This window comes from Cyanistes caeruleus, chromosome 23, assembly GCF_971803275.1.
Source record: "Cyanistes caeruleus chromosome 23, bCyaCae1.hap1.1, whole genome shotgun sequence".
Classification (NCBI taxonomy): Eukaryota; Metazoa; Chordata; class Aves; order Passeriformes; family Paridae; genus Cyanistes; species Cyanistes caeruleus.
This window is the reverse complement of record NC_141723.1, coordinates 1,035,329-1,063,217: the sequence shown is the minus strand read 5'-3', so window position 1 is coordinate 1,063,217 and position 27,889 is coordinate 1,035,329. Positions and strand designations below refer to the sequence as shown.

The 27,889-nt window shown below is 54.9% G+C and overlaps 1 protein-coding gene across 4 annotated transcripts in view; it reads right to left on the bottom strand.

Moving 5' to 3' along the window:
* ETS1 (ETS proto-oncogene 1, transcription factor) overlaps nucleotides 1–27,889 on the bottom strand; it is a 78,270-nt gene that overhangs the window by 7,425 nt on the left and 42,956 nt on the right. For all 4 annotated transcript variants that reach the window (XM_086861156.1, XM_023941568.2, XM_086861157.1 and 1 more), the window contains 5 exons: nucleotides 15,957–16,076; nucleotides 15,270–15,470; nucleotides 11,958–12,035; nucleotides 10,667–10,912; nucleotides 7,181–7,441 (listed from right to left, as the gene is read on the bottom strand). In XM_086861156.1, coding sequence (XP_086717282.1) covers nucleotides 7,181–7,441; nucleotides 10,667–10,912; nucleotides 11,958–12,035; nucleotides 15,270–15,470; nucleotides 15,957–16,076 — 906 coding nt within the window. The remainder of the gene's footprint in view (nucleotides 1–7,180; nucleotides 7,442–10,666; nucleotides 10,913–11,957; nucleotides 12,036–15,269; nucleotides 15,471–15,956; nucleotides 16,077–27,889) is intronic.

Below are 27,889 nucleotides of genomic sequence, written 5' to 3'. Positions count from 1 at the left end.
CAGCAACACAGCCCAGGGAGTCCACGGCCAGCTCCATCCCCTCCCACTGATTTCTCACCTAACCAACTGAAGAAAAAGGATTTTTAGTTGATTCCTTCCCCAAAATAAGAGGGATGGAAATTCATCACCTGGGTGCCCAGTTCTTGGGCGAGGAACTGCCCTCAAAACATCCCTGGGCCATCCTGGCCCTGTGCAGGATATTTGGAGGTTCCAGCCTCACTAACCCCAAGCCAATGGCCAGTGCCATTCCTGTTTGGCTGCCAGCTGGCAGGGAGAGGTGTTGGGAAACCCAGGAATTCCTGCCCTCTCCTACAAGCAAGGTAGGGCTCCTGCCACCACCCCCAGTGCCACTCTGCTGGGTATTTTGGGATTTCCAAGGAAGGGGTGTCTTCCTTGCAAGAGGGATTCCCGGGGTCTATTCCGAGCTGCCTGCAGGACACGCGTAAAACCCCAAATTCCTCTCTCTGGACAGGCAGTTATGTGAGGAATGTGTTTATGCAGGGCTCCAGGCATGTCCCAGCTCCTGTAAACACCCCCTCCCTGCCCGAGGGGGAGGCAGCCAAGCCTGGCAGATGTGGCACCGCTCCGAGATGGCAGCGGGGTGGCAGGAGCCAAACCCCAGCACATGCCCAGGCCTGTGCCCCAAATCAGCGCTGGCAGGGAGGAGAACAGAGCAGGGAGCAGTGCTGGAGGTCAGGGCATCATCTGCTGCAGCTGTAATTAGTGCTGGCTGCGGGATCTTCACAAATGAACCACTCTGCAGCCAGCAAGGGGCAGGGAATACCTTCCCATAGGATTTCAAGGTGGCTCATGCAGCAGTGCCACTCCCCTCAGGGTCACAGGACAAGCAGGAAGCTTCTAGGCTTGTCCCTGCACCCCAAACTTCCTCATCCACAGGAGCTGGGAGCAGGGCCCATTTTCCATCCGTCCTGCTCCAACCCTTGCCCTCATCCCAGTCAGGGCTGGAAATTCCCATCAGGGTGCCAGGTTGGGATCACTCCCTGGTACAAGCACACACAGCCAGGCTGTCCCAAGGCATCCCACCACAGGATCTGCTGCCTTGCTTATCCCGAAACAACCACGGGTTCCTGCAGCCTGGATTGGGATGCCGCTCCAAGAGTGAGGTGCAGGGGCACAAGGCAGCTGTTATGGCATTGCTCCCTCCACACACATCCAGGGGCTTCCCAGAGCAGACCCAGCCCTGGCTGGGGGCTGGGGGCAGCCCTTGCTCCACAAAAGACAAGGCGAGGACTCAGAGGGGTGGGGGTTTCCTCCCACCCCACAGAGACCTCCTGCACCCACGGAGCTGCTAAAAATAGCACCCACAATGGGGGCCCTGTCTGGCCTTGGTGGCACTGAACAGGGTCCTTCAGCAGGGACTGTCACAGCACAGGAATTCTGCAGCGTCAGGGGGAAAATATTCGTCTTGAGCCGGGTGACAGTCGGAATCGTGGGAGCTGCTGGCCGAGCGGGGCTTCCTCAGCACCGAGCTCTGATGGTGTCCCCAGAGCGAAGGGTTTGGTGTCACACCGTCCCTGTGCCATCCTTCCTTGGTCAGGACAGGTTCCCCACCTCCCTCCCAGCCTCTGGGATACCGAGCTCTGCTGGATGGGGCCGTTCCAGGGGTGCTGTGACAGTGGCACTGCCCGGCTGGGGCAGACGGGCACAACACGGGGAGGGCACAACCCCAGCCCCGACATCTCTCTCGGGACGGTTTTACACATCCACCCCTCCCAACGGCCTCTGTTTTGTTTCCCTCGGTTCAAACAAGAAGACAAAAAAACCCCACCTACCCCAGCGAGGCACTTCTGCCTGGAGCTCTGCGGTTTGTGGTTCCAACCCCACAAAACAAATGGCCCTGGCAACGTCTCCAAAACAGCCCGTGCCCCACTCACCTGCCCACCCTGCCCACCCCCTCTGATGGCACCACGGTCCCCAAAGCCCCCAGAGGGTTGGGAGTGCTGGTCCCCATCACTCCCTTGTCACACCAGTTCCCACAGCTCTCCCCCAGCCCCTGCCCGGCCTGGTGCAGGCATCAGACACCGCAGAGCGGTGGAGATCTCCAAAGAGCAGGGGTAGAAAAGCAGGAGATGACCCAGGAGACCCCTTCCTTAGGGAGCAGCATGGCCATGATGACAGGCAGGAGCAGCCAGAGAGCCAGGCCAGGCCAGAGCTGCTTCCCTGCTGTAGCTCCTCTGCTCTCAGGAAGGATTGGGCTCATGAGTGTGAAGAGACCCACACAAATCATCGACTCCAGCTCCTGGCCCTGCACGGGGCAATCCCACCCTGTGGCTGAGAGCAATGTCCCTGAACGGACCCCAGAGGCACCTGGCAAAGCTCCAGGGCTTCTGTGAGCTCCAGTGCCCCTGATGTTGGTCCTGCAGGCCACCAGCTGCTGAGCAGCACCAGCTGGGTGTCTGGAGGAGACACAGGCAGAGCTGCTGCCCCCATCGCCCCCCAGGCTGGAGGAGCCCTGGGGAGAGCTGAGCTCTGCCACGCTTGGGCAGCGGAGCGTGGGGCTGGGTTTGCTCTCGTCTGGCAGGTGGGGCAGGAGCCACTGAACCGGCCCCGGTCCCACCCTCGAGTCCCCACCCAGGGGAGCCCAGAAGGGCACTGAGCCCATTGGGCCCTGCCTGAGGCAAAAGCAGGCAGGAGCTGCAGGGTGTTCACCCTGAAGTGCAAGGACAGGCCAAGGACAACACAGGAGCAGGGTAACAGCAGCCCCTGCATCCCAGCAGGGCCAGAGGAGCTGCAGAGTGCAGGAGGAGGGGTGCCTGCATTCCCAAACTCCCATGCCCTGGCTGCTCCAGCCCTGCAGGGAGGATGCTGCTGCTTCCAGGAACGCTGGGGCACGGGCTGGGGAAGGCAAGGACAGCCAGGCCACTGGAGTGTGGCAGGAAAGGGGACAGGAAGGCACCTGCTGGCAGATTTTTGGGTGCTGATGACCACAGCACAGGGGGGGATCTCGCCTGTGGAGGCTTCAGAGCAGCAGCACAGCACCAGGGGGAGGGGCAGCAGCACCTGAGCTGTCCTGAAAGAGACCCACTTTCCTTGGCACTGCCTCAACTTTCTTGCAAAACAGCAGCTGTGCTTTCACTGCTGGTCACAGATAAGCATCGCTCACAAACAGAGGCTGGGCAGGCTTCAGGCTCTGCAGCACAGGCAGCTCACACACTGCACAGGGCTCAGAGACACATCTGCCCCACGGTGGGGTCACGGTGACAGCCAGGCTCACGGTGGGGTCCAGCCTGGGCAGCTCCAGCTCGGTGGAGGGAGAGTTCTGGGTGGGATAACATCTGTGAAGGAGGCTGCTCCTGCACTGCCTCCTCAATTCCTAATGCCCAGCAGGATCACGATCTCATTGCTCTGAGAGGGACACTCAGGTCATGGGTGACATCAGCTGGAAGGGACATTAACTCTTCAAGTGCTGGGACTGCCTTTAAAGAGTTCAGCACCTCCCTAAGCAGGCCCAGAGCAGAGGACAGGCAGCAGCACCCATACAGCCCCAGCCTTGCTGATCTGTGGGATCAGGGCTTGGTGTGCCCCACCTCACCTGTCCCACCCCTCTGGAACCCGGGGAATGGCCCTGCTGTGTGCTCAGTGATGTGGAGCAGCAGCTCTGGCCCACAACAGCACCAGCACTGTGGCTGGAAAGCCCCGGGGTGTCAGTGCTGCCCACCACAGAGCAAACAAACCCCACTCCTTGGCTGCCAACCCACACAGCTGCTCGAGGGAACCCAAACCCAGCTCAGCACTGAACAGCCATGGTGAACCAGCAAGGTCTGACCTCCTGCAGCCCTGCAGCACCAGGGGAGCGGCAGCACAGGCTGCAAACACCAGCACAGGGCACACAGATCCAGCTGAGTTTATCCACCTGTGCCAGGGCTCCTGCAGGATGCTGGGGGCCATGGGAATCAGAAGAGGCTGCAGGATCCAGCTCTGGCAGAGCCCCAGGGGATGTGGAGGCAGAGCTGAGCTCACTTTAGCCCAGCTGGGCTCAGGCATTGCAGGGATCTCTGCCCACTCACACCAAACATGGCTCTGCTGCTGAACCAGGGAGCTTAGACTGAGCTCAGCTGAGCCAGTGTGAGGTTTAGCAGTGAACACACATCCTGAGCCATCCCTTGCCTGGATTTCATGGATGCACTCTGTGTCATGGCAAAGTAAATAAAATCTGGCTTAGTGTAGAACCTCAGAATCAGAGAACCTCCTGAGCTGGAAGGGACCACAGGGATCACCCAGCCCAGCCCCATGTCCTGCCCAGACACCCCCAAATCCCACCCTGGCCATCCCTGGAGCTCTGTCCAAAGGCTCCTGGAGCTCTGGCAGCCTCGGGGCTGTGCCCATTCCCTGGGGAGCCTGGGCAGTGCCAGCACCTCTGGGGGAAGAACCTTTCCCTGATGTCCAACCTAACTCTGCCCTGGCCCAGCTCCAGCCGTTCCCTCAGGTACAATTCAAGCTGCCCAAGCTTTGACTGAGCTCCAAACCCAGGTGTCCAGGGCCAGCCCTCCCTGCAGCAATGGAAACTGAAGTTCACCAACTCCTGAGCAAGAACATTTCTCCTTCAAAAAGAAGATAAGAAAATTGCATCAACCTCTCTGTGAGCAACCATGGCAACTTGTTAAAATAGGTCAAGATGTGGGGGCAGATAAGGCGGCTCTGAAAGGCTGCTCAGAGCTGGGTGAAGAGCACATCAAACGCAAACGGAGCTTCCGCCAAAATGCACCTTCTCACCCCAAAACACGCCTCTGGGGCAGATAGCATCAGAGACCTGCTGGGGCCACCTCCCTGGGCACCACAGAAACAGGGCCTGGTAACAGAGCCTGAACAACATTGGCAGGTCCTTAGAGGCAGCACAGAAAGCTCTGGGGATGGGGGGGTGCCATGTCCCTCTTCACCCTGCCAGGTCTAGCAGGATCACCACGAGGTGGGTGCTGGGTGTGTCCTCAGGTGTGAAATGGAACCCCAAGGTCTCGGTGTTTTGGGTTCCTGGGCTGGCAGAGCCCTTGGGAGGCTCCACCTCCTCAGCAGAGCCACCAGCAGAACCCGGACTCTGAGTTCCTCTGCTCTGGCTGCCAGACAGCACTTCCTCCCCTGAGTAAAGTAAGAGTAAAGGACTGCAATGCACAAAAAGGCTGAGCTGTGCCCAAGTCCCCACTCTGAGCTCAGCTGGCCCAGGCCAGACCTCCAGCACTTCTCAATGGGCAGCCTGAGGAGGCTTTTTTGAACTGACACAAACCCAGAGCCTGGAGAGTGCCCAGTTCTCCTCCAGGTTGAAACCCAACACGTTCTACTTGCTGTCCTTAGGACCTGCCCTCACAGCGACCCTGCTCTGGCTCCCTTGGCTTGGAAAACCCAGGGCTGAAGATTCGGGGTCTGTAAAACGGCTCAGGGGACATCTCTGGAGTCCCTGCCTGCCAGGATCACCTGTCCAGGGACCTTTCCCAATGGCAAAAGCTGGCTCTGCTGGCTTGAGCATTGCTCAGCAGCTTTTGGAGCAGGCAAACAGCTCCAGCTCAAGCATTTCCCAGTGATTCCAGATTTTCCTCTCCACATTTAAAACCTCTCAAGTGAAGCAACACAAAAATAAATAAAAAAAATCAGGCGTTCCTACTTATTGATCCCACCAAAATGCCTGGGCCAAGGGATTCTCTTCCCAGCTCCAAGAGAGGTTGGAAATGAGGTGAAGGAAAATGTTACACAGAGCAAAGCATTTGGAATTGTGCTCTGGCATTGCATGAACCCAAGTCTCCCCTTCCCGAAGGCACTGCTCCAAGGACAGCCTTTGGGGTGCTAACATTCCTTGGAAAACACGGGGCCCAGCCTCTGACTTCAGCTCCTCGCCTTTCTCCGGGGGTGGCTCTTCTGCACTCTTTTCCATGAGCTACAGCAAATGTGGAGGGAAGTAGCCAGCTTGGGAAAGAATGCTCCTGATTTTGCCAGCACCCAGGTGCCTCGGTTTCCCCGGCTGTTCGAACGCATCCTGGGCTCTGCGTACCCAAAGCACTTCCAGGTGCCGTAGGGAAAGGCATTGTCAGGAGACAATAGGAATAAAAATAGGAATAAAAAGAGCAACTTGTGCTCAGTGCTCACTTTTCTCAGGAACATTGATTTCCATGGCAGATTTCCAGTAGAGAATAAGCCCAGGTCACAGTCCCTCCTCTCCCTCCCCACCACATCCCCAAGCCCCAATCCATTCAGGAATGCAGAGCACACTCGTATTTGCTATGGACTGGGTAGAGTCTCATTCAGCAGGCAGGGCCGAGCTCTCTTTCTAACTAAAGCTATAGCAACAAACCACTTCCTTTTTTACACTCCTAAAATTATCTCCCCACCTTTCCTCTCCCTCCTGCTCTCCCCACCCTCACAGAGGCTGGTGTCAGCCCCGAGATGAGCCGTGCGTGGGAGCAGACTCAGGGCCAGCCGCACCTCAGGATCTGAACCTGGTGATGATCTTTATCAGCACTAACTCTTTCCACCAGCTGGGGCAGGACAGATGTGAATGTGCAGAGCCAGGGGAGCTGGCAGGAGGCTGCCCCAGAGTTTCCTTAAGCACAGGGGAAAGCTATGGCACAGAAGGGCTGGAAAGGATTAGCTCAGCTTTAGCTGGAAGTCCCATCCCACCAAGTTTCTCTCCTTGAAGATGCCAGATTGCTGAAGGGCTGTCATAAACAGCCAGAGTTTCCATGGTCTATCACCTTCTCATCTCTCCCAGTGCAGGGAACGGAAAATGTTTGGGATGGTTCTGGCAGCGCCCCATCCCTGCCTCACACCAAGGTACGGAGCAGAGCGGGGCCAGAGGGGAGAGGACCCGTCCCCACCACCCAGCAGGGCTGGAGACAAGGCTGCTCCTTCCCCAGGGGGGAAACCACGACCAAGAGGCCAGGGGCTCTGCAGCACCTCATGGTCAGGAGCCAAAGCAGAGCCAGCTCCTGCCATAGCCAGGGGCAGTGGAGAACGAGGCACCGAGGGCCCTGTGCCAAGGACTCCCCATGAGGGGTGTGAGCCCAATCTCAAAGGAGACACAGCCCTGGGCTGACCCCAGAGACACCCCAAAACCCTCCCCACACCCCTGCACCAGCCACACCGAGCTGGGGCAGCCCAGAGCGCCCCGAGGCTGTGCCCCTGGCCTTGGGGAGGTGCTGGGGGGCACAGAGGGGTTCCCAGGATGGTGCCCTACCTGTGTAGCCAGCCAGGGCAGCAGCAGGAATGACGGGCTTGTCCTTGTTCATGTCGGCCCGGTCCCTCACATAGTCCTTGAAGGTGCCCTTGGGCTTGTGGCTGGGCAGGGTGGCAGGGTAGTCCTCGGAGTCGAAGCTGTCATAGGAAGGGACGCGCTGCAGGCTCTGGAAGGAGGACTGGCTGCTCCAGGACTGCGTCAGGCGGTCACAGCTGTCGTAGCTCTCTATGCTCTCGAAGGAGTCCTGGCCTCCCAGCTTACCTGGGGGAGGCACAGCAGGTGAGAAGGGCCTGGCCAGCACAGGATGCTTCACCTGTGCACTCTGCAGGCATGGGGCAGCTGATGCTGTGCCTTTACATCTCCAAAGTAAGCACGGCCCAGACCTGCAATACTTTTACCTTTGCCATTCAGAGCAGGGCTGAGCCCTGGAAAACTTCAGGCAGAAGAGCAAGGCAGAGAGAGTTGGGAAAAACCCAAATCTGACCTCTCTACCCAAGACTGGTGCCTGGGGCTGACTGGAAATGGTCCCTCATTTCCAAAAGGCAATGTCAGAAACATAATTCACTAGATACTCAAGGATGAGCTCAGAAGCCTAAACAGGGCACTCCAGGACCTCTTTATTCAGAGGGTGAGGAGGCCCTGAGAAGCTGCAGCTGCCCCAACTCTGGAAGTGTTGAAAGCCAGGTTGGACAGGACTTGGAGCAACTGGGACAGTGGAAGGTGTCCCTGCCCATGGCAGGGGGTGGAACCAACTTAAAGGTCCCTCTCAACTCAAACCTTTCTAGGATTCTTTGATTTCTGTGATTCTCTTGCTGCTGAAGGATATTGGAGGTCTCCAATAAATCCCCCATTACACGTGCCAGCCCTATTCAAACACTGCTCAGGCACACACAGCCCCTTTCTGATGTTCCCTCCCAAACAGCAGCCTTTCACTGCCATCTCTTCCAGCCAGCCCCAAATCCCCAACCAGCAGCAGCTTTGATGGAGGAGGAGAGCCAGTGGCTGAGAGCTCCAACAGCTTTTTCCAGCTCTGGTAAGGTGAGCACAGCTGCTCTGTGTCAAAGTCATTCTCTGGGGTATTTTTAGTCAAAGCCAGAGCATGAGAGGCCAGATCCTCAGCAGTGCTGATTTACATCCCCCAGAGCCAGCCCATGCAGCTCTGTACTGAAACAGAGCTAAAAAAGGACCCAACTGAAATTGCTGCCTCTGATCTCTCTACTCTGCCGATTGCTCAACATCTTTCCTGACAAGCTACAAGCGTAACAGGATCATTCAAGTTCACTAATTTCCCAAACCCAGCTAAAAACAGCTGCTGGGATTGTGCAAGAGCTCCTGGAGAAATTTCCATTGGCAGAGCTACCCACAGCCTGGGCCCAGAGAGCAAATCCCAGAGGATGGGGAATGTGGAAGGGCTCTGGCACACGCCCCCAAATATTTGTTGTGTTGTAGTTTAAAGAGCACTTGCTGTGAAAAGACTCAACTACTGCAGGCCCTGCCCTGATTGCTGGCCTGGAACCATTGGGAGCTGGGATCCACTGGCTTCATTCTGCTGGGACAGCCCTGTTTCAAAGTCTTTTCTCTTTTCCTTTAGGTTTTTGAGGATTTCACACTCCAATCCTTCCCTGAATCCTCCTAAGGGGAACACAACGCTGCTGTGTGTGTGTGCATTAATTGGAATAACCAATTTCCTGAGCAGTCCTGCAGTACAGGCTCATTTAGAAAAGGAATTAAAATCCGACAGAGATGTGATTTCTGTCAATCCATTGGAAATCCATCTAAATTCCACCTAGCTGGAACAATCACACCATGCACTTACTCAGGAGAAGCTTCAATGAGTTTGGCATCTCCACTTCTGAAGCAGCCACCCTCACTGACAGGGCAGAGAGAAACAAGTCCTGTGGGACCCCAAAATTTCCTCCTAAAGCCCCACAGAAGGTGTCTGGAAAAACCTTCACCCTGAGGTGATGCTGAAGGGCCTGACTTTGTGTCAGACTAACCTTGTAAGGTAAAGAGGGACATAAATAAAAATTAACCAGGCTCTGCCTTATATTAAGGCTTTCCCCTGTGCCAGGAGGATTTGTGTCTCCCAAAGGCCCTTCCATGGCTGAAATGCAGCACTGGTGTGAGCACAGCCTCTTGCAATCAGTGTTCAGATCTTTGCTGCAGCATCCAGGGCTCTCTCTTCCCTCCCCTGAAAACATTTTAAGGTTTGCTGCTGAGAACAGCTGCAAAAGCCTCCCTGAACCACCACACTGTGAGAATGATGAAATCACCTGTGTTAAAGAAAAGGTCAGAAAAGGGAAAGACACTGATGAAATTTAGGCAGAAAAACAACCCCAAAAAGAGAAGTTTACCCAAAATTAAAATCCTGCTGCCCTTCTGGCTCACATCACCTCTCTCAGGAGAGGCAATAACACGAGTAACAACTTTCCTGTAATTGGCTCTCCCAGCTTGGAAAAAGAGTGAGAAAGTTCAAATGGGCTGCACGTGAGATGCAGCCCTGGAAAGCAGCTCTGCCTTTCCTGGGAAGGCAGCTCATCCTCTCCTCTCTGGATAAATGGGTTTAACTGCTCCACATCAAACCTGGCTCACAGCAACATGTCACTGTAATGAATTCTGTGCCTGGGGACACCTAGATGCCATTCAGGGGGATGGCAGGCAGGTCACATCTCTTCCCTGTGCCTCAGGTTCCCTACCTGGAATCCAGAGATAATGATCCCACTTGTGAGGGACTTTGAGCTCCATGGATTAAACTTTTAGCTTTGAACGGAGACAGAGCCACATCCCCAGCCTGGCATCGCTGATGTGCTCACAAAGCAATCAGACATGTGGGCCCCACCTGCTCCCAGTCTCATAACATTAATTGGGAAGGTATTTGGGCCCAGATCCTCCAAAGTGTTCAGGTGTTTAAATCCCATCATCTCAAACAGGAATCATGTACCTATGACTCTTTGGAGAGGAGCATTCGGGAGGGCCTGAGCTCTGCTGCTGCCTCAGCCCCTGACATCTGCACCTCGAAACAAAGCACAGAATTGCCTACAGCAGAATATTTCAAACAAGCAGCCATCAAATCCCTGAAACATAATGGATCAAGACTTTGGATCACAGAGTGCAAAGCCTTGAACAGCAATTCCCGATGAGAACTTGTGAAGGAATTGTGAGTCTTTGCCTGGGCTCCTAAAAAATGGGATTTCTAAAGCTCAGCTCAATTTCACTCGGGCTCGACATCAAGGCACAGCACCAGAAACATGCCATTTCTGCAGATGATGTAAAAATAGGCAGAGAGGAGAGGAAAGAAAGACATTTCTCGAGTTTTCCCTGTAGAGAAGGGCAGGGAGGGCTCAAAGCCAGCAGGGAATCCCACAGGTGCTGGGAGAGGGCTGCGCTAGCACTGCACAGCTCCCTGGGCGTGCCCAGCTCCATTCCAGCACAGGGAAGGGAGAGCACAGGAAGCCAAGGCAGCCCCGGCTTTCAGGCCAGCCTTACCTCGGCTGGCACGGCCCATGCACATGTTGTCGGGCGTCACCACCTCCTGCTTGATGGAGAAGTAGTCTGTCTGCAGCGAGTCCTGCGCCGGCTCCCGCAGCAGCACCGAGGGATAGTCGCTCTCGTACTTGAGGGACAGCAGCTCCTCCGAGCTGATGGGGTGCAGGGTCTGGTAGGACTCCGTGATGAAGCTGGGCTCCGAGAACTCGGAGGGGGGCACGCACTGGGCGTGCTCGATGCCATAACCTGGGGGCACAACAGGAGTCAAACCCTGCCCCAAACCAGCCCCAAGGAACCAGAGCATCCCCCACCCCCACCCTCAGGTGCTGATTTGGGAAAGGGTTCCAGAATCTACAGAGATGGGCTCTAAAGATTGCAACAATTTAGGAAAATAAGATATGCCCCAGCCATCCTCAATGTGCATTGCACCAAACTCCTCCCAGGGGAGCTGCTAGACAGAAAAAGCTGGAAAATCCTGCAGAGTGGAGTCTCAGCAAAAGAGCAACAGGACAAAAACCTTTCATTGATGGCTGGGAAAGGTGAATCCCTTCCAGAGCCACCTCTCCCTGGTGCCAAAGCCTGGAATCCCAATCCACAGAATCATGGATTCCCAGAAGGTTTTGGATTGGAAGGGAATTTAAAGCTCATCCAATCCCACCCCTGCCATGGGTGGGAACACCTTCCACCACCCCAGGCTGCTCCAAGCCCCATCCAGCCTGGCCTGGGACAATTCCAGGCATGGAGAGTCCACAACATCTCTGGGCACCCTGTGCCAGGGCCTCCCCACCCTCACAGCAAAGGATTTCTCCCTCACACCTCATTTAAATCTCTTCAGGTCAGCTAGGCTTTTTGCTGGTTCATGAAATATCTCCCAGATTTCCACTGCCCTTAAAGAACACCTCCAAAGCAATGGGAAGTGCAGGAGTGCAGGTGGAGACTCAGCCCATTCCTTGCTAGGATCCTCCCTGGCAATCCAGAATGAAGCCTTCTCTCCCCATTCCCTCCCTTTTTTAACACATTTTTTACAATTCCCAATACTCAGGTGTGCCAAGGCTGCTTTCAAAGACTGCTGAGCAACAGCTTCAAACAAATAGTGCTTAAAAAAGTCAGATTCTGGCACACAAGGCAGCCACCAGAAAATACAGAAGGCTTCCAAATCAACCCTAAACCCTTGGAAAAACAGTATCACCCTTTGCATGGTGCAGTCCTATTGTAGTGCAGACAAATCTCTGCTAAAAGGTGCTTCCAGGCACGATAATGGTGATAATTGACATTGCTAATTGAGACTTACTAATGAAGTAGTCTGAGGTGTAGCGGGACTCGGGGTAGGTGGTGTTCACTCCATTTGCTGGGTATGGTTTCACCTCTTCTGCAAAGAGGAAAGGAAGGAAATGTCACCAGTCTGAAGGCACACAGAGCTGTGACACAGAGAGCCCTGAACTTCCCAAAATTTCCTCCCCAGGGACGTTCTGAGCAACAGAAATTAATTCAGAGCTGAAATCCCACAGAAACCTGGCTCCTTTGGGAATTCCTGCTGCAGGTATGGCCAAACTTAAACAAAACCAACCCGGCCCAAACAGCAACAGCTTTCTGAGTCAGGGCTCCAGGAGGCTCTGAGCTCCCAGCTGCATCATTTCCTTGCTTGCCTCAGGTTTTGTTGCCTCATTCTCCTGGGGCCTGCTGAGCACACTTCCATGTGTGAGCTCCTGGAAAAGCTCCCCACACAAGGACACTTGTTTTCCTGGAAAAGCCCTATTTTTAGAGCAGCAGTAGGTGTGTACAAGGGAGCAGGTAACCCATCCCAAACCCAGCTCCTCTAACCCCAGATCTGTGTGAATTCCCAGCTTGTGCAGCACCTGATGCAGGCAGAACATTCCATGTTCAAAACCGCTTTGTCTCACTGTCCCTGACCCCGCTCCTGACACAGACTTCTCCATGTCTACATAGTCAAAATGCCAATTTTCAGCTTTCCACAGGCATACCTCACTGGCAATGAGCCTGGAGCATGTCAAAGCATGGATTCCCTGCTTCCCATGGCTTTTTCCAAGCGCTTTGCTTCTCCTGGGCTGCGCTGTATTTGCTTTCCCACGCAAAAGCCACCCTGCCCCTACCCTGAGCAGTTTTTCCATGAACACCTGACTCATTCCAGCATGGCATTCTGGGCAGGGATACTGGGATGGGAGATTTTCTCTCCTTTAAGCAAACCAACGCCCTCGGGCAGCTCTGGGTTTGTGTCTGAAGCCGAGCACGGATAACGCACGTTCGCCTGTGAGGAGCCTACATTCAACCCTCTCCCCTGGGGATTGCAGCCTGGAAAATATTCCCTAACAAAATGGGGGGGTGTGCAAACACAGAGGACTAATGAGAAATGCTCTGTTCCTCTCTCCACAGTGTCTGCCAGGGGGCAGGGGGTGACCACAGAGCAGGGGAGAACCTTTGGCTGTGCTTAGAGTCAAGTGCAGGGCACTGCTGAGTGCTGGTAACTGAGAAGGTTATTTTAGGAAGAATTATGGAAAAATAAGCCTGAAAAACACCCAAATCCATGCAGGGAAAAGGCACCCATATGCTGTTTTTAAACCCTGAGCAGCCTGTGGTACGTGAGTCACGCAGTGCTCACAGGGGACAGTGTCAGCTCAGGGGACAGTGGGTCACAGCCTGGCCCAGCACGACCCTGGCCAGCAGCACAGGTAAAGCCAAAGCCGGGCATTTCAGGGTTAAGAACCACTCCCAGCACCAACAGCCCCAGTGATGACTGTGGGAAAGACTGAGAGACAAGCTGGAACCCTGGCTGAGCCTGGAGACACCTGGATCTCTTCCCACGTCACATCCAGGTGCAGAGGGAGACCCCCAGCTCCACCTGCATGGGCAGGGACAGCTCTGTTCTGTCTGTACAACACCAGCACAGCCCAGCTCTGCTCAGGGCTGGAGATGAGCCCCAAGATTTACAGGGAACCAGTCTTGGGGTTGAGGCTGGTTATTTCTTGGAAGCTTTTTGTTACTCACCAAATACCTCACTGGAAATGTGTTCAGAGCCCACCAGAGGAGCAAAGGCCCTGCTTGTACAAGAGTGACAAAGTCACTGGTGAAACCAAACAGGGGATGGAGACTTCTTGGCTCCCAGGGCAACACCAACAGTGTGAAGACACAGAAATTCAGCTTTATTCATTTTCAGCCTTTCAGAAGAAGAGTTGCAGCAGGGACAAAGATTTTCATCTTCTTTGAAAAACTCCTCCCTATCCCAGGCTTTTGTACCATCAATACTGCAGTGTCTGAACACCCACATGGGTCAGTGCTGTCTGAAATGATGAAATTATGATTCCCACTCTGCCATAAATTTACAGCATGAAGTCCATCTCCATGTGTGGGGAATCTGCAGGAAGGAGGTGCAAACCCAGCCCTGGTGCCTCAGTCAGTACCTGCAGCACATCCCACCCTCTCCAGTGCGCACAGCACAAAAAAATCACAGAATTACAGAGTCCTAGGATGGGTTGGGTTGGAAAGAACCTTGAAGACCACCTATTCCTAGCCATGGGCAGGGCCAGCAAGGAAGAAGGGCTGTGGGAAGGTGCAAGCAATGGCTCATGGCAAGAAGAAATTGGGCTGACCACAAGGTTTGGCTTTGTTTGGTTAAACTGCTCAGTGTTGATCCAAGCAGTCCATGAAAAATATGCAAAACAAAAAGGAGAGACCAGATTTAGAGCCCAAGAGCAGGAAAACAGCCTGGCCTGCCCAGAGCCCGGGAAGGGCCGTGTTTACCTTCTGCAAACCACAGGTAGCAGTAAAATTAGTAATGGGCAATTAACATCCATTTGTCAATGGTTTCCTGGAAGGAATAACTGTGCTCCCCCTCCCCTTCCTGCCACCAGGGTCAGTAGGACAGCACAGGGGACATTCCAGGAAAGCAAATAGCTCTGCAGAAAAAGGAGCTGGAAAAAGAGTCCAGGTGTACTGCAGCTCCTGCTTGTGGCTCAGGTAGAGGTGCTCAGCTCCTCGCCTGCTCCTCAAAAACCATCCCAGTGCTCCTGAGCATCCAGACACGGAAAATCGACTCTGTAAATCAAAGTGTGAGTCCCCAGTCAGTGACAGTTAATGCCCTGGATGCTGTCATGCAGGGAATGGCACGGATGGCTTCTCCTCCCAGAAATGCTGGTTCTGGGGACATGAAACACCCGTTTTTTTGGGACATGGAACAAAGCAAAGTAGCTTCCAACCACCACTGGGAAATTTGGGTTTTCAGAATTTTGGCTGTATTCCTGTACCCAGTTCCAGTAGAGGAAATAGTAAAATTCACAACAGGAGCTGAACAGGCTGAGGAAAAATGCTTTGGAAAATCCCACCATGGATTCCAGGCAGGCAGAGCGTCCCTGCCCACCGGGGATCCCTGCCAAGCAGCCGGCACAAACACTCTTTGAGGAACTGCCAGGATTTGCCTTGCCTGCTGCCGTTGGGATGCCCATTTGGAATCCTGCTGAAAAACTGGGCTTTGCAAGATGTTTTTCCTGGGATTAAAGCTCAAGGTGATCACCTCCTGGTCTATGGAAAGCCCCAAAACCAGGATGGCCAGGATGCCGTGAATTGTTCACCCAGGAGACTCGGGACTCACCTTTCTGCAGGATCTCCAGATGTTCCCAAAGGATATCACCCACAAAGTCAGGTGCCAGCTCCAGGAAGCACTCCTTGCCCAGGGCACAGAGGGCAGCTCCATTCATGCAGAACTTCTGGAAATCCACTTCCTTCAGGCTGAACTCGTTCACTGCCCACATCACCCAGTCCCGCACGTGCGTCTCTGTCCATTGCTGGGGGTCTGCAGAGGGATCCAGCAGTCAGCATCCCCAGGCAAACGGGACACACACAGTGCTCCAGCCACCCTGCATCAGCCTCATCCGTGCAGATTGGCAGCCCACTGGCATCAGGGTGTGAGGAACACCATGCCCAGTCTGGATCAGCCTTAATGCTGTATTTCACCCGAGGAAAAAGCTTTGGATTTGTTTGGGATTTCTAAAAACCCCATCACTTCTCTGACCTCCTTCTCCCACCCATTTCTCCAATTTTCTTGGTCTCTCCCTGTCACCAAGCTCTGGTAAAGGGTCCTTGCTGCTTCTCTGTTTAGTGGAGATGATTTGTCCACGTTTTTCCAGCTGAAGCTCCCAAGAAGCTTCAGGTGGTGTTGGAAAGGCAATGCCACCCGAGGAGAGCCAAAGGGGGAGATGGCAGACGGGGAATTCTGGGCCTGGAAGGAGGACACAACCCCTGTGGGTGCCATGGCTGTTCACAGGAAGCCAAGTCTTACCTTTGGGAATTCCCAGCCGCTGCTGCTCCTTGGCAAAGCCGCTGAACGTGGCTTTCAGTGCCTGGGACATCATTTCTTTGCTGCTGGGCGTTAATAGAGGCACATCCGCACATTCCATGTCTGAAAGAAGCAGGAGAAAAACACGGCCATGAGGACACAGGACTGGGAAAGATGTCAGGGAATGTTTGCCAGGTGCACACAGTATCACTATGCTTCTGGAATGTGCTACTGGATGATGATACCAAGGCCTTTCCAGACATCAGCCTGCTGGGCTTCAGCATTCCAGGTGTGTCTGGAGCCTGGGAAATGGCTCAGCAGCTCCAGGCACTGAGGAAGGCAGAGTCCCACACCAGGGTGAGCAAGAAAGAGGGAGAAAAGCATCCCTGAATTGCTACTCTGTCATCCCAGTCCAAAGAAAAGCAAGGAGAAAATTAAAGACTCCTAGAAAATTCTTCATCCTAGGAAATTCTTCCCTGTGGGGGTAGGGAGGCCCTGGCACAGAGAAACTGTGGCTGCCCCTTCCCTGGAAGGGTCCAAGGCCAGGTTGGAACAGCCTGGGATAGCGGAAGGTGTCTCTGCCCAAGGCAGGAGGTGGAATGGGATGGGCTTTAAGGTCCCTTCCATCCCAAACCATTCCATGATCCTGTGAGTCCATGAAAAGGCGAGCTGGCAGCAGGCTGAGACAGGATGGAGAAGTGGCAGAATACCCATTTGAGGGGGGAAGGGAAACAAAGAGCTGGAAAATCCCACATTAGCCCAGAGTTACGTCATGCACGGAGTGAGGAGTGAGTCATGGACAATGGCAGCCATCCCATGGGACAGCAGGGCCAACAGCCAGGCCTGGAGTAAATCCTGACAAGGACCAAACCTCCTCCTTTCCTTTCTTTAATCCCTTTTTCTAATTTATTTGGAAGAAGATGAATCTTTCAAAGAGTCTCACAAATAAAAGCAACCCTTTGAGGCAAAATATCTGAATAGAGGTTTGGTCCTTTTTTCCACACTTCAGTATTCCTGAAAAACATCTTTGATGGAGAAGGAAAGTCTTGAACAACTACCATGCCAAACTGCATTTGGTCAGCAGAGATGGAAATCTTCCACCTGAGGTTGGTTTAGCTCTGCAGCCTAGTGGAAATTTTCCATGAAAACTCAGTGGAAAAATGACACCATGGGCAAAGTCTTTGGTGTTCTGGACACAGACATTGAAAAGAAAAGAATTCTGTGTCTTGTGGAAACTCAGGCACCGCAGTTTTCCATCGCTCCAAGTTCGTTATGCTCCTGATTTAATAAACCTTTACACCTGCAAAATGCTGCTGAGGGCTTGTTCCAGGCAGTGTTGGTGTATTCCTGATAAAACACGGAGTCAGGGATGGAAGCAGCGCTGCAGCCACAGGGAACAGCCAGCCCAGCTGCTTCCCAGGCTGCCCCAGTCTGGAGTTCCTGCTCCACTCAACTCCTCCCCAACCAAACTCAGGGCATCATTTAAAGTCCAAACAACCCAACATTGGGTTTTTTCCAAGTGGGAATCTGGGAGTTGGGTCAATACAATTCCAGGGCAGTGGTGGAGTCATCACCCCTGGAAATGTTTAAAAATGTGGGGAATGGTTGGAGCCCATGATCTCAGAAGGCTTTTCCAACCTGAACAATCTCGTGATTCCACAGATAAACCTCCACATGCAGCTCTGTAGCACAAGGTGAGGGTGACCATGCTGCAAACACCCCAAATCATCTGCTGGATGCTCCCAAGGCAATTCCACTGCCAAGCCAAACAGAGCAACTTTCTCTGTCCCCGCTTCTGCCCCTTCCACCTCTCAGCCCCAGTTCAAAAATTCCCCCTTCCCTTTGCACATCCTCCAGCCAAGTCCCCAAGGCTCTCAAGAAATGATTTGCAGACTCTTGACTCGGGTAGGAACAGCGACATTCCCAACAGAGTCTCTCAGGACACAATTCCTGCCCTCAGCTCACTGCACAAATCCACGATTGCCTCCACAGTGGCAGCGTCAGGACCTTCCAAAGCAAATCCCACATCCAAAGGCAAATTACACAATTTGGCAAATTACACTTCATTATTTACTGGATTTGGCTGGAGAGGGCATGGAAAATGAGCAGCCACTGTCGCTATCTCTGCTTCCCATCTGCTGCTTGAGATAACACTGGGAGAAAGTGGCTCAGTGCCCCTTTGCCTTCATCCTCAAGTTACATTTGAATGCTCTGCTCTCCCTGCTCTGTGGTCACAGGGACCACCCAGGAATCTGCTCCCTCTGCCTGCCTCAACAGCAGCTCCTGCCTGCCCTGGGAAGATGAGTCAGAGCCAGGCTGAGAAAATGGTTTTAACCCCAATTTGAACACTGAATCACCCATGAAAACCTGTGTGGAGGTGAACTTCTTAGGCCAGACACCAAGAGCAGGATGAAAAATGGTATTTTTATCTCTGCAATAGCAAGGGCTCATCCCTGATCCTGCTGTTTGGTCGTGCAGGATCCATGGGGTTGGCTTTGCACAAACCCAGCGAATCAATTTTTCAGTAGCGGGGGGATAAGATTTCGGTTTAGGAAGGTGAATGCTGAGCTCTGCACAAACAACCTGTCAAAACAGGGGAGACTTAGAAGTGATTCCCAGGGAGAGGTCACAGGGAAGCAAACAGTCTGTTCCCAAATAAAAAAAAAGAAAACCATGCCAGAGGACAGTTTCTATTTAAACACCCAAATCAACCCAAATGTGCATTGCAAGGCTTCTGCAAAATATGTTGTGCTCGGCAGATTTAGCACTGAAACATCATCTGCCTTTTTCCTGCGAGGTCGCAGCCACTTGTTCAAATTTCTGCTGAGGACAAAGCAGCCCCAAAGCCCTGAGCCTGCAGAAGCCTTGGTTGGGTCAGCAGTGTCCCAGAGCTGGGGAAAACTCACCCAGGGAAAACCAAACGTGCATGTGAAGCTCTGCAGATGTGTCTGGGGACAAGGCTGGGCTGGGTGGCTTGAGAAAGATGGGGTGGATGGATAGTTTTTACCCTAAATTCTGCTTCTGCTGCTTTGAATTATTTAAATAATTTGTTATTTATTTAAAAACTGGGTGGTTTTTGTGCAGGGAGCATGGTGGGCTTCACTCAGCTCTCTGCAGGGCCATGAGTTGGACTTAGTGATCCCTGTGAATCCCTTCCATCCTGGAATATCCTATAACTCTATCAACTTTGCTGGGTGCAGGGAAATTCCTTCCCATGGAGGCAAACCCAGCCCTGGCAATGTCCTCCAGCCCTTCGCCTCCAGTCTGGGATGCCTAAAGGTCAGAGTTGAGCAGAATTTCAGGAACAAAAGCAACAAACCCGGCTTAGCTGCCCCGGTATCAGCTTTCAGTGCCATCTGAAACCTGTTTGCAAGATTTTAATCAAACCCTGCACCAATAAAACCTCTCCTTTAGTGCTGCCCACAGAGCACAGGGCTGTGTGCAGGGGCCGGGGTGGGAGCCAGCACCAGAGCCAGCTGTTCCACCTAAACCCAGTTCAGGAATGCTGGGGCTTTAATCCCAAGAGCAAGCTCAGCAGCAGGGGCCAGGCTGGGAATTCTGGCTGGTTTTTACGAGCCCATCAAAGCCCCCTGCCACAGCTGCCACGTGCACTCGGCTGCATGGATGCCGTGTCCTCGTCCTGTGCCGACAGAGCCGCCTTTGATTTCCCTCCTGGGAGAGCAGACAGGGAGTTATGGTTTGATTTCTAAACAGTGCCAGGAGTTGCAGTCACCCAGGAGAATTATGTCAGCAGCACATGCAGCATCTGTAGAGCAGAGATGCAGAATTTGCCTCGCATGGGGGCAGTTTTTATCTGGCTGCAGCTTTCCAAGGCAAAGAGGGATCTGGGGGCTCCAAGGCTTCTCCAAACCAGGCCCCTGCAGCTCCCTGACATCCCTGGGGATGGGACTTGAGAGAGACGAGAGAATAAAACACAACAACATTGCCTTGGATGGGTTCTGTGCTAAGGGGGACCTGCCCAGACCCCCCAGCCAGGGGCACATGGAGCCTGAGAGAAAACCGGGAGCAAAGAGGCCAAGATCAGCAAGTTCATCTCCCAACCCAATTCCCACTCTGCTCCCACCAGGCCCTGCATGTGTAAACTATTTCCACACATCTGATCTTTTTAAAGGACTCAGATTTACAAACTTTTGGGATTTTGACCTTCAAATGCACAGAACTCCTCTGCATGCCAAAGCCATTTGCAGCTGATTGCAGAAGGAAAATAAATGGCAGTCAGGGAAAAAAAAAGGATGCTCTGAGCAGAAGGATGGGAGCAAAGTCATTTTTCAGCCGAGTTTCCACTCGGGGTCAGTGACTCCTCCAAGCTCCCCTCGGCCACTCACTTTTTTTTCCATCAGAGCCCCAGTGTGTCCCTGTGTGGGGTTTCACCCAGTAGCTGCTGGAAAGGGATGTGGGGAAGGTCAGAGCGGAGCCACCTGACCCCACAGCACCTCCTGTCCCTGCCCTGATGGATGGACAGACACCAAGGGCAAGACCCAAGGTTTCCTCAGCCTCCCCTTCCCAGGCCTGGAGCACATGGATGTCATGGAGATTCCAGGCCTTTGTGTGGCTTGGCAGAGGCACAGGGACAAGGGGAAAAGGCTTTCTAATGAAATAGGGTAGATTTAGCTTTAGATTAGATTTTAGGAGGAAATTCTTCCCTGTGAGGGTGGGCAGGCCCTGGCACAGGGTGCCCAGAGCAGCTGTGGCTGCCCCTGGATCCCTGGAAGAGCCCAAGACCAGGCTGGACAGGGCTTGGAGCAGCCTGGGACAGGGGAGTCTGTCCCTGCCATGGCAGGGGTGGAACTGGATCACCTTTAAGGTCCCTCCCAACCCAAACCATTCCAGGATTCCATGATTAAATTAGAGGAGAAGATGCACATTGGTTTCAAACAAGATCATTTGCAGGGACTGTGCATCCAAGGGCTTCATGAATTCATGCCTGTGTCCCTCAGAAACTTCAGTCCTTGAGCCCTGAGGCAGCTGAGATCCCCTGGAGCCCCCATCCCATTCTTCTGGAGCTGCCCACACTCCAGGATGTCCCCCCACTGCTGAGTGACAATGGAGTAGGAGTTTCCCAGAGGCTCTGCAAGGGGTGACAGGGGTTCACTCTCCCACCCTCCTCCCACGTGCCCACAGTGAGTCCGTGGCCACCAAGCCTGTGGTTCCCCCTCCAGCCCACACTGAGCTCCCCTCCCCGAGCCCCCTCGGTCTCAGCTTTCCCCAGGATCCAAACCAGGGCAGAGCTGGAGCTGGGGGAAGCTGGAGCACACATTTCCCAACGTCCCCCAGCTGGGAGGGTTCAGCAGCCGAGAACTTTTCTCAGGATCAGAGGAGGCTGAGGAGAGGGGGGCTGGGAGCTGAGACCCTTCCCACGCTCCCCAGCGAGGCCGCCGGGCACCACATCCCTACCACATCCCCACTGTGTCCCCACTGCGTCCCCACTGCGTCCCCACTGTGTCCCCACTGTGTCCCCACTGCATCCCCACTGTGTCCCCACTGTGTCCCCACTGCATCCGCACCACATCCCCACTGCGTCCTCACTGCATCCCCACCATGTCCCCACCGTGTCCCCACTGCATCCCCACCACATCCCCACCGTGTCCCCACAATGTCCCCACTGCATCCTCACCGTGTCCCCACTGTGTCCCCACTGCATCCACACCACATCCCCACTGTGTCCCCACTGCATCCCCACTGTGTCCTCACTGCATCCCCACCGTGTCCCCACTGTGTCCCCACTGTGTCCCCACTGCATCCCCACTGCGTCCTCACTGCATCCCCACCGTGTCCCCACCATGTCCCCACCTCATCTCCACTGCATTCCCACCGTGTCCCCACCGTGTCCCCACTGTGTCCCCATGTCCCCAGCTTGGCTCTGCAGCACCCCCAGGCACCTCCAGCCCCTCGGGCAGCTCTGCCTTGCCCAGGTGCCCCCAGCTCAGAGCAGGGACACCCAGGCAAACAACCCTGGCTGAGCCCCCTGTTATTTAGGCAGGATTAGGCAAAAATTTGTGTGCACTTTTGAACTGTTTTCACAAGCGCTGCCTCTCACTCCCACGCAGGAAGCAGGAGAGGAGCCGGCCTGTTCCAATTAGGGCTCCTCGGGCCCAAAGGGCAGCGAGATTCGAGGGGGGGAAAGGGAAAATGGGACAGAAAGCTGGAAAAAAGGGAGCAGAAGGAAATCTGGATGGGGAGCAGGGCTAAACACAGCAAGAGGTGCTTGCTGGGGCTGTGGGGATGGGATGGAAGCAGATGGGGGAGATTTGGATCCCATTCCTACAGCAACTTGGCAGAGACTGGCCCTGCTTCCCTTTGCAAGGATGGCACAAAAGGTGCAGACATTTGCTATTTTAATTTTAAATAAATATATTTCTTTTTAAAAAAAGGGAAAAAAAAGTCTTTTTTTTTCCTTCTTCAAGCAGTGAAAAATAAATACTGTGAGATGAAAGCTGGGCTTCAAGAGAAAAACAAGAGAGGAAACCGAAAGCCCACAGTGCTTAGCGCTGCAGAAAGCCCAACAAAGCCGGCTTTTTTCCGGCCCTCAGCAGTTTTCTTAGGGAGATGTGGTGTGCCATGGGGGCCAGCTCTTCCCCTAAAAATCAGGCCTGAACACTGTCCTCCCTAAATGCAGATAAAAGCACTTTGTCCCAGGTTTGGGCTCTGAGCACTTGCAGCAGCAGCGGGGAAGGTTCAGCTGAGGCTGAGGTGTTGGGATGCTCTGCTCAGCCTCGGGTTCTGGGGTTCAGCCATGGACACCCTGGCTTGGCGGTGCTTGGGAGAGACGTGTCCACGAGGAAAAGTGAACACAGAGCAGCCCCCAGGGGAGGGAGGGCTGGATTTGGCTCTGGGGATCTGGCAGCTGTGAGGAACCAGGCACAGGGAAGGGATTCTGCAGTCACAGCCTGCCCTGCTCAGGCTGCAGCTCCTTCTCCTCCCTCCCTGCTCTGTACTGTGGGTGTTGGATGGCAATCCTGGGAAAGCAGCATCCTTGACAGTCCCAGGAGCTTGTAGGGGAGCAGCCTGGTGGGCAGCTCACTCTGTCCTTGGCTTTTGTGGGAGAGAAGAGGGAATAAAGTGCAAGAGCAAGGCCAGGGCTGGAGCTGAGCTAAACCACAGCCCCTGAGTCAACGCTTGCTGCGATTATGGGAAAGCTCCCCCAGCTCAGCAGGGCCAGGGCCCACAGCTCCTCTTCCTTCAGCAGCTCAGGGGCTTCCCTCAGCTGGGGATTCACCCCATCCTCCCCATTTCAGGTGCTGGAAGGAGCCCAGATGGGCAAAGCAAACCCTGGGGAGATTCAGCCACCTCTGAGGTTGGGGAATGTGTCCATGCTTTAACAGCACTCATTGGAACCATCAAAGAAGTCAGAAACAAAATTGGTCATCAATAAAATTCCATCACTGCTGCCCAGAGCAGCTGTGGCTGCCCCAGCCCTGGAAGTGCCCAGGGCCAGGTGGGAGAGGGCTTGGAGTAACCTGGGATAGTGAAGGTGCCTGTGGAATGAGATGAGCTGTAAGGTCCCTCCCAAGCCCACCCATCAGAGGGTTCTAGGGTGAGATGCCACAAGGCTGGAGTGGTTCAGCTCCAGCAGCACCATCAGCTCAGCACGAGACGCTCCCACGCTTGAATCTAACAAGACCATTCTTGAATTTGACAGCATCACAACATAAAACTTCCACCAGCCTTTTCTGAGCCTGCTGGCCTGAGAGCAGAGTCCAGGTTAATTAAAGCCCTGTGGAGGCTCCAGGCTGGAGCCAGCTAGGCCAGGAGGCTGCAGCCAGCGAGGAGCAACCTCGGCCTTCCCAAACCCCTTCTGCTCAGGAGGCAAAGGCTCCTCTCGAAGCCCTTAGAGCCCTTCCCTCCCTGTTTCCCAATGGAATCCCCCAGGAGCGGTGTCCCCTCTGGAGCCAGGATTAGCACCTCACTTCCAGCCTGGGATCACTCCTGGGCAGGGCTGGGAGGACGCTCCCAGGCTGGCTCAAAGCTGTGAGCCACGCTTCCCCGGGATAATCGCCCTAATCCCTGCTAACCGCGCCGCTAAAGAGCTCTAATCCCCGGGCACGGGCACACAGCGCTCCCGGAGCCTGGAAAAGCCTGTCACGGACACCTGGCCCGGCTGGAAACAGGTCAAGTGGAACCAGCCAGCCCAGGTCACTGCCCCACCTGCGGGAGATGCTCCTCTCAGCCCCGCTCCTCACACCCCACAGAGCTGGGATTGCTCAACAGCAATGGGGGAAAAAGGGAAAATACCCTGCAAGCCCCAGCACCCGGCACCGAGCGAGCAGACACAGATGTTCCTGTTCACGGGGCTCACGCCTGCCACCAGAACCCACCTGAAATTCCTCACTCTCCCCGGGCTGGGCCAGGAGCCCTCAGTCCCAGCTGTGCCCCCGGAGGCTTCCAGGGCTGCAGGAGCCCAGCCTGAGCCCTTCCAGGGCAATCCCACGCTGGGCTCCGGCACACAGGGAGGACTTGGAGCTCTGGGTCATACACACCCACCATCCCTGAGAGCTCACATTCCCTTCCAGCCAGCTTAAACCCAGGAATTCTGCAGTTCTCTCCTCAAATCCCTGGCTGATGTTGCCATTTTTGGCATCTTTGATGAAGAAGGGATGGGACTGGAACATTTGTCCTAAGAGAAGGATGAACCCATCCCAGAATCCTGTCATAGATTTTTCCTGGATTGCAGCAGCACCCATGGGATGCTCTCAAGATACTCCCTGGGCAGTTCAGGTGGAACAGTTTTCCACCCATCCAAACAAACCCTCAGACTCAGATACTCATCTCCCTGTCCTTCATCATCATCCAGGAATAGGGGCAGACACAAAGGGGATTCAGCTCCAAGACCTCCAGCTGCTGCTGCAGGCTGGGGCTGCCAAACCATGCACCAGTCTCCCAGCAAGGGAGAGCGGGGATGTAGCAAGGCCAGGTTGAGGATAATTGGCAGAACATTGTGTGAGGAAGATGCTGTCAGGATGCAAAGTGTGAAAAGGGAAGGCTGAGATCTCTTGGCAGGGCTGTCCCCTCGCAGCAGGAGAAGGGCCAAGGAACCTTCAGTCAAGCTGAGCTCTTTCGTCACTCACAAAGGATCCCAATGCTCTGAGCTGGCTCAAGCACACCTGAAGAACAAACTGTGCCAGCACACTTTGCGAGCAGCCACGCATGACCTCACAGCTCGGGATGTTTTCATCCCACAGTCCCGATGATCCATGTGCAATGACTCCGTGCCCTGGATAAAACCCCATCATTTGTGCTGCCCATCACCAGGACACAGACATTTCTGAGGCAGATGGACCACAGAGCTGTCCCTGCTGCTGGGAAATCGCTGGTTCTAACAGGAGCCTCAATTATCCTTGCCTTGGGAAGGGATTAGACATGGAGATTCAAGCACCTACAATCTGTCTGTGCCGAGGAATTCCCCAGCCTTCCCTGGATGTCCCCGCACAGAGCGATCCCTCTGTGTCCTGGCCCCAGCCCTGCCCCCAGGCCGAGTCACGCCGGACACGAGGGCAGCACATGGGAGGCCAGTGGCAGTGCCCTGGGGCTGGGATGATGTTCAACCCCCCAGATACGTCCGTCCACATCAAAGCCTCTGCTCTGCTCCGCAGCTCCCATTCATCCTCCAGGAATGTTTGTCACAGCCGCTGTGGAGACGCGGCGCTGTGTCCATGGGCTCACGAGCGAAAGGTCCCTACGGATGTTCCTGCGGCTTCCCGAAGCCCGGAACATCCCCACAGGATGCTGCCAGCACGAAGGCGGCGATGCGGAAGGATCAGAGGATGACGAGGGAGGGAGGCTCGGCAGCTCCGGGTCACCTCCGCTCGCTGCCCCGGGCGTCGGGCGAGCCCCGCGCCGCTCGGCAGCTGCAGATTCCTGCCTGTCCCACCCCCTCCTCCGCAGCCTTCCCGGCCGTCCCTTCCCCGCGGGGCAATGCCAGCCAGACAGCCCCGATTGCTCAATGGCAGCTGCAAGCGGCGGCGCGTCCCCGGCTGGCAGCGGGACCCCGGTGCCGTGCCCGGACAGCGCCCGCTCCCCGCCGGCTGCGGCAGCAACCTCCGTCCGTCTGCACATCTGGGACAGCAGCAACCTCCGTCCGTCTGCACATCTGGGACAGCAGCAACCTCCGTCCATCTGCACATCTGGGACAGCAGCAACCTCCGTCCGTCTGCACATCTGGGACAGCAGCAACCTCCGTCCATCTGCACATCTGGGACAGCAGCAACCTCCCCCCGCCTGCACATCTGGGACAGCAGCAACCTCCGTCCGTCTGCACATCTGGGACAGCAGCAACCTCCCCCTGCCTGCACATCTGGGACAGCAGCAACCTCCCCCTGCCTGCACATCTGGGACAGCAGCAACCTCCCCCCGCCTGCACATCTGGGACAGCAGCAACCTCCGTCCGTCTGCACATCTGGGACAGCAGCAACCTCCGTCCGCACATCTGGGACAGCAGCAACCTCCGTCCGCACATCTGGGACAGCAGCAACCTCCGTCCGCCTGCACATCTGGGACAGCAGCAACCTCCCTCCCGCACATCTGGGTGCACAGCTCCCCTCGCTCCCGCACATCTGGGAGCGCTCCGGGCCTGGCAGGAAGCGCGGGCAGCTCTCCATCAGTGTGTGCAGAGCAGAAGGAGGAGGAAGAGGAGGAGGAGGAGCCCAAGAGCTCCTCCCTGTCCTCACCTGTGACCAGCAGCTCTCCGTGTCCCCCCCTCGGCCCTCTGTGCCCAGGGAAGTGTCACTGCACACGGGGACTCCAGAGCTGCCCTCCCTTATCAGCCCGAGCTGTCCCGGTGCCAGTTGCAGTTTCCAAGGCGGAGAGGGAAGATTAGGATATTTAGCTTTGAAATCAAACAAATAATTGCACAGGCTTTCTGCAAACAGATCAGGGTTGGGAGGTCAGAGAGCAGCTGGTAAATCTCAGCAGTGTTTGCTCTGCCTAAATAATATTAGACCAGGGATAATCAATCATTTTAATCAACAAAATTATTTATAACTCTTTAAAGCAAACAGTCAACTCCGCTGGCAGCTGCTAAGAGATGGCAGGTAACGATCCACGTGCCTGCAATTCCCCTGTGTGCTTATGGATTGACTCCTTTGCATCCCTGGATTTAATGCCCTGAAGATTTGCCCTTCCAAGTGCCTTGACCCCCTCTGAGGGTGTCCCTGGCCAGGGCTCACAAGCACACACACACACAGACACACACAGACACTCACACTCACACACAGATACACCCAGCAGCCCCTGAAACTCACAGCAGGCACTGCATGCTCCAAGCACCATCTCAAGCTCCAAGCTGCATCTCCCAGTGCAGCAGCATCTCCCAGGGAGGGAGGAGAGGGAGAACCAGCTGGACAGGAGAGAGAAAAGCTGCTCCTTCTGCTCTGCCACCTGAGCCAGCCCCACATCCTTGGCTCTCCTCGGGGCTGTGGCTCTGCTGATGCCGCCCCTGACACCTCCATGGGCACCACTCGTGTCCCCCACACTGCACATCCCCCCAGCCCCAGGACAGGCTCTGCACAGCACCAGAGGACCCCAGCAGGCACAGGAGCCTTTTCCTGGCTGGGCTGGAAGCTGTGAAAGCCAAGGCATTGTTGAGAGGAGAACAAGGACCAGCTTCCCATCTGGGACCAGGACAAGGCCATCCCTGGGTGCTCCTGCCAGCCCTACACCATTTCACCTCCCTGCCCCCTGTCCAAGCTCAGCTCCCCCAGTGATGGAGGCCAGGAAGGGGCCTGGGAGAAACCTGGGAACCAAAACTCTGCAGCCCACGCCGGCCTCAGGAACAGCAGTGCCAAAGTAATTTCATTTCACAGCTTCCCAGGAACAATTCTCCTGGTTTTATTAGTTTTTAAGCAGACAAGAAAACCAACAAAGGAGATTTTCCAGCAGAGCCCCAAGATTAATCCTTTCCACCCCAGGCTGAGCACAGG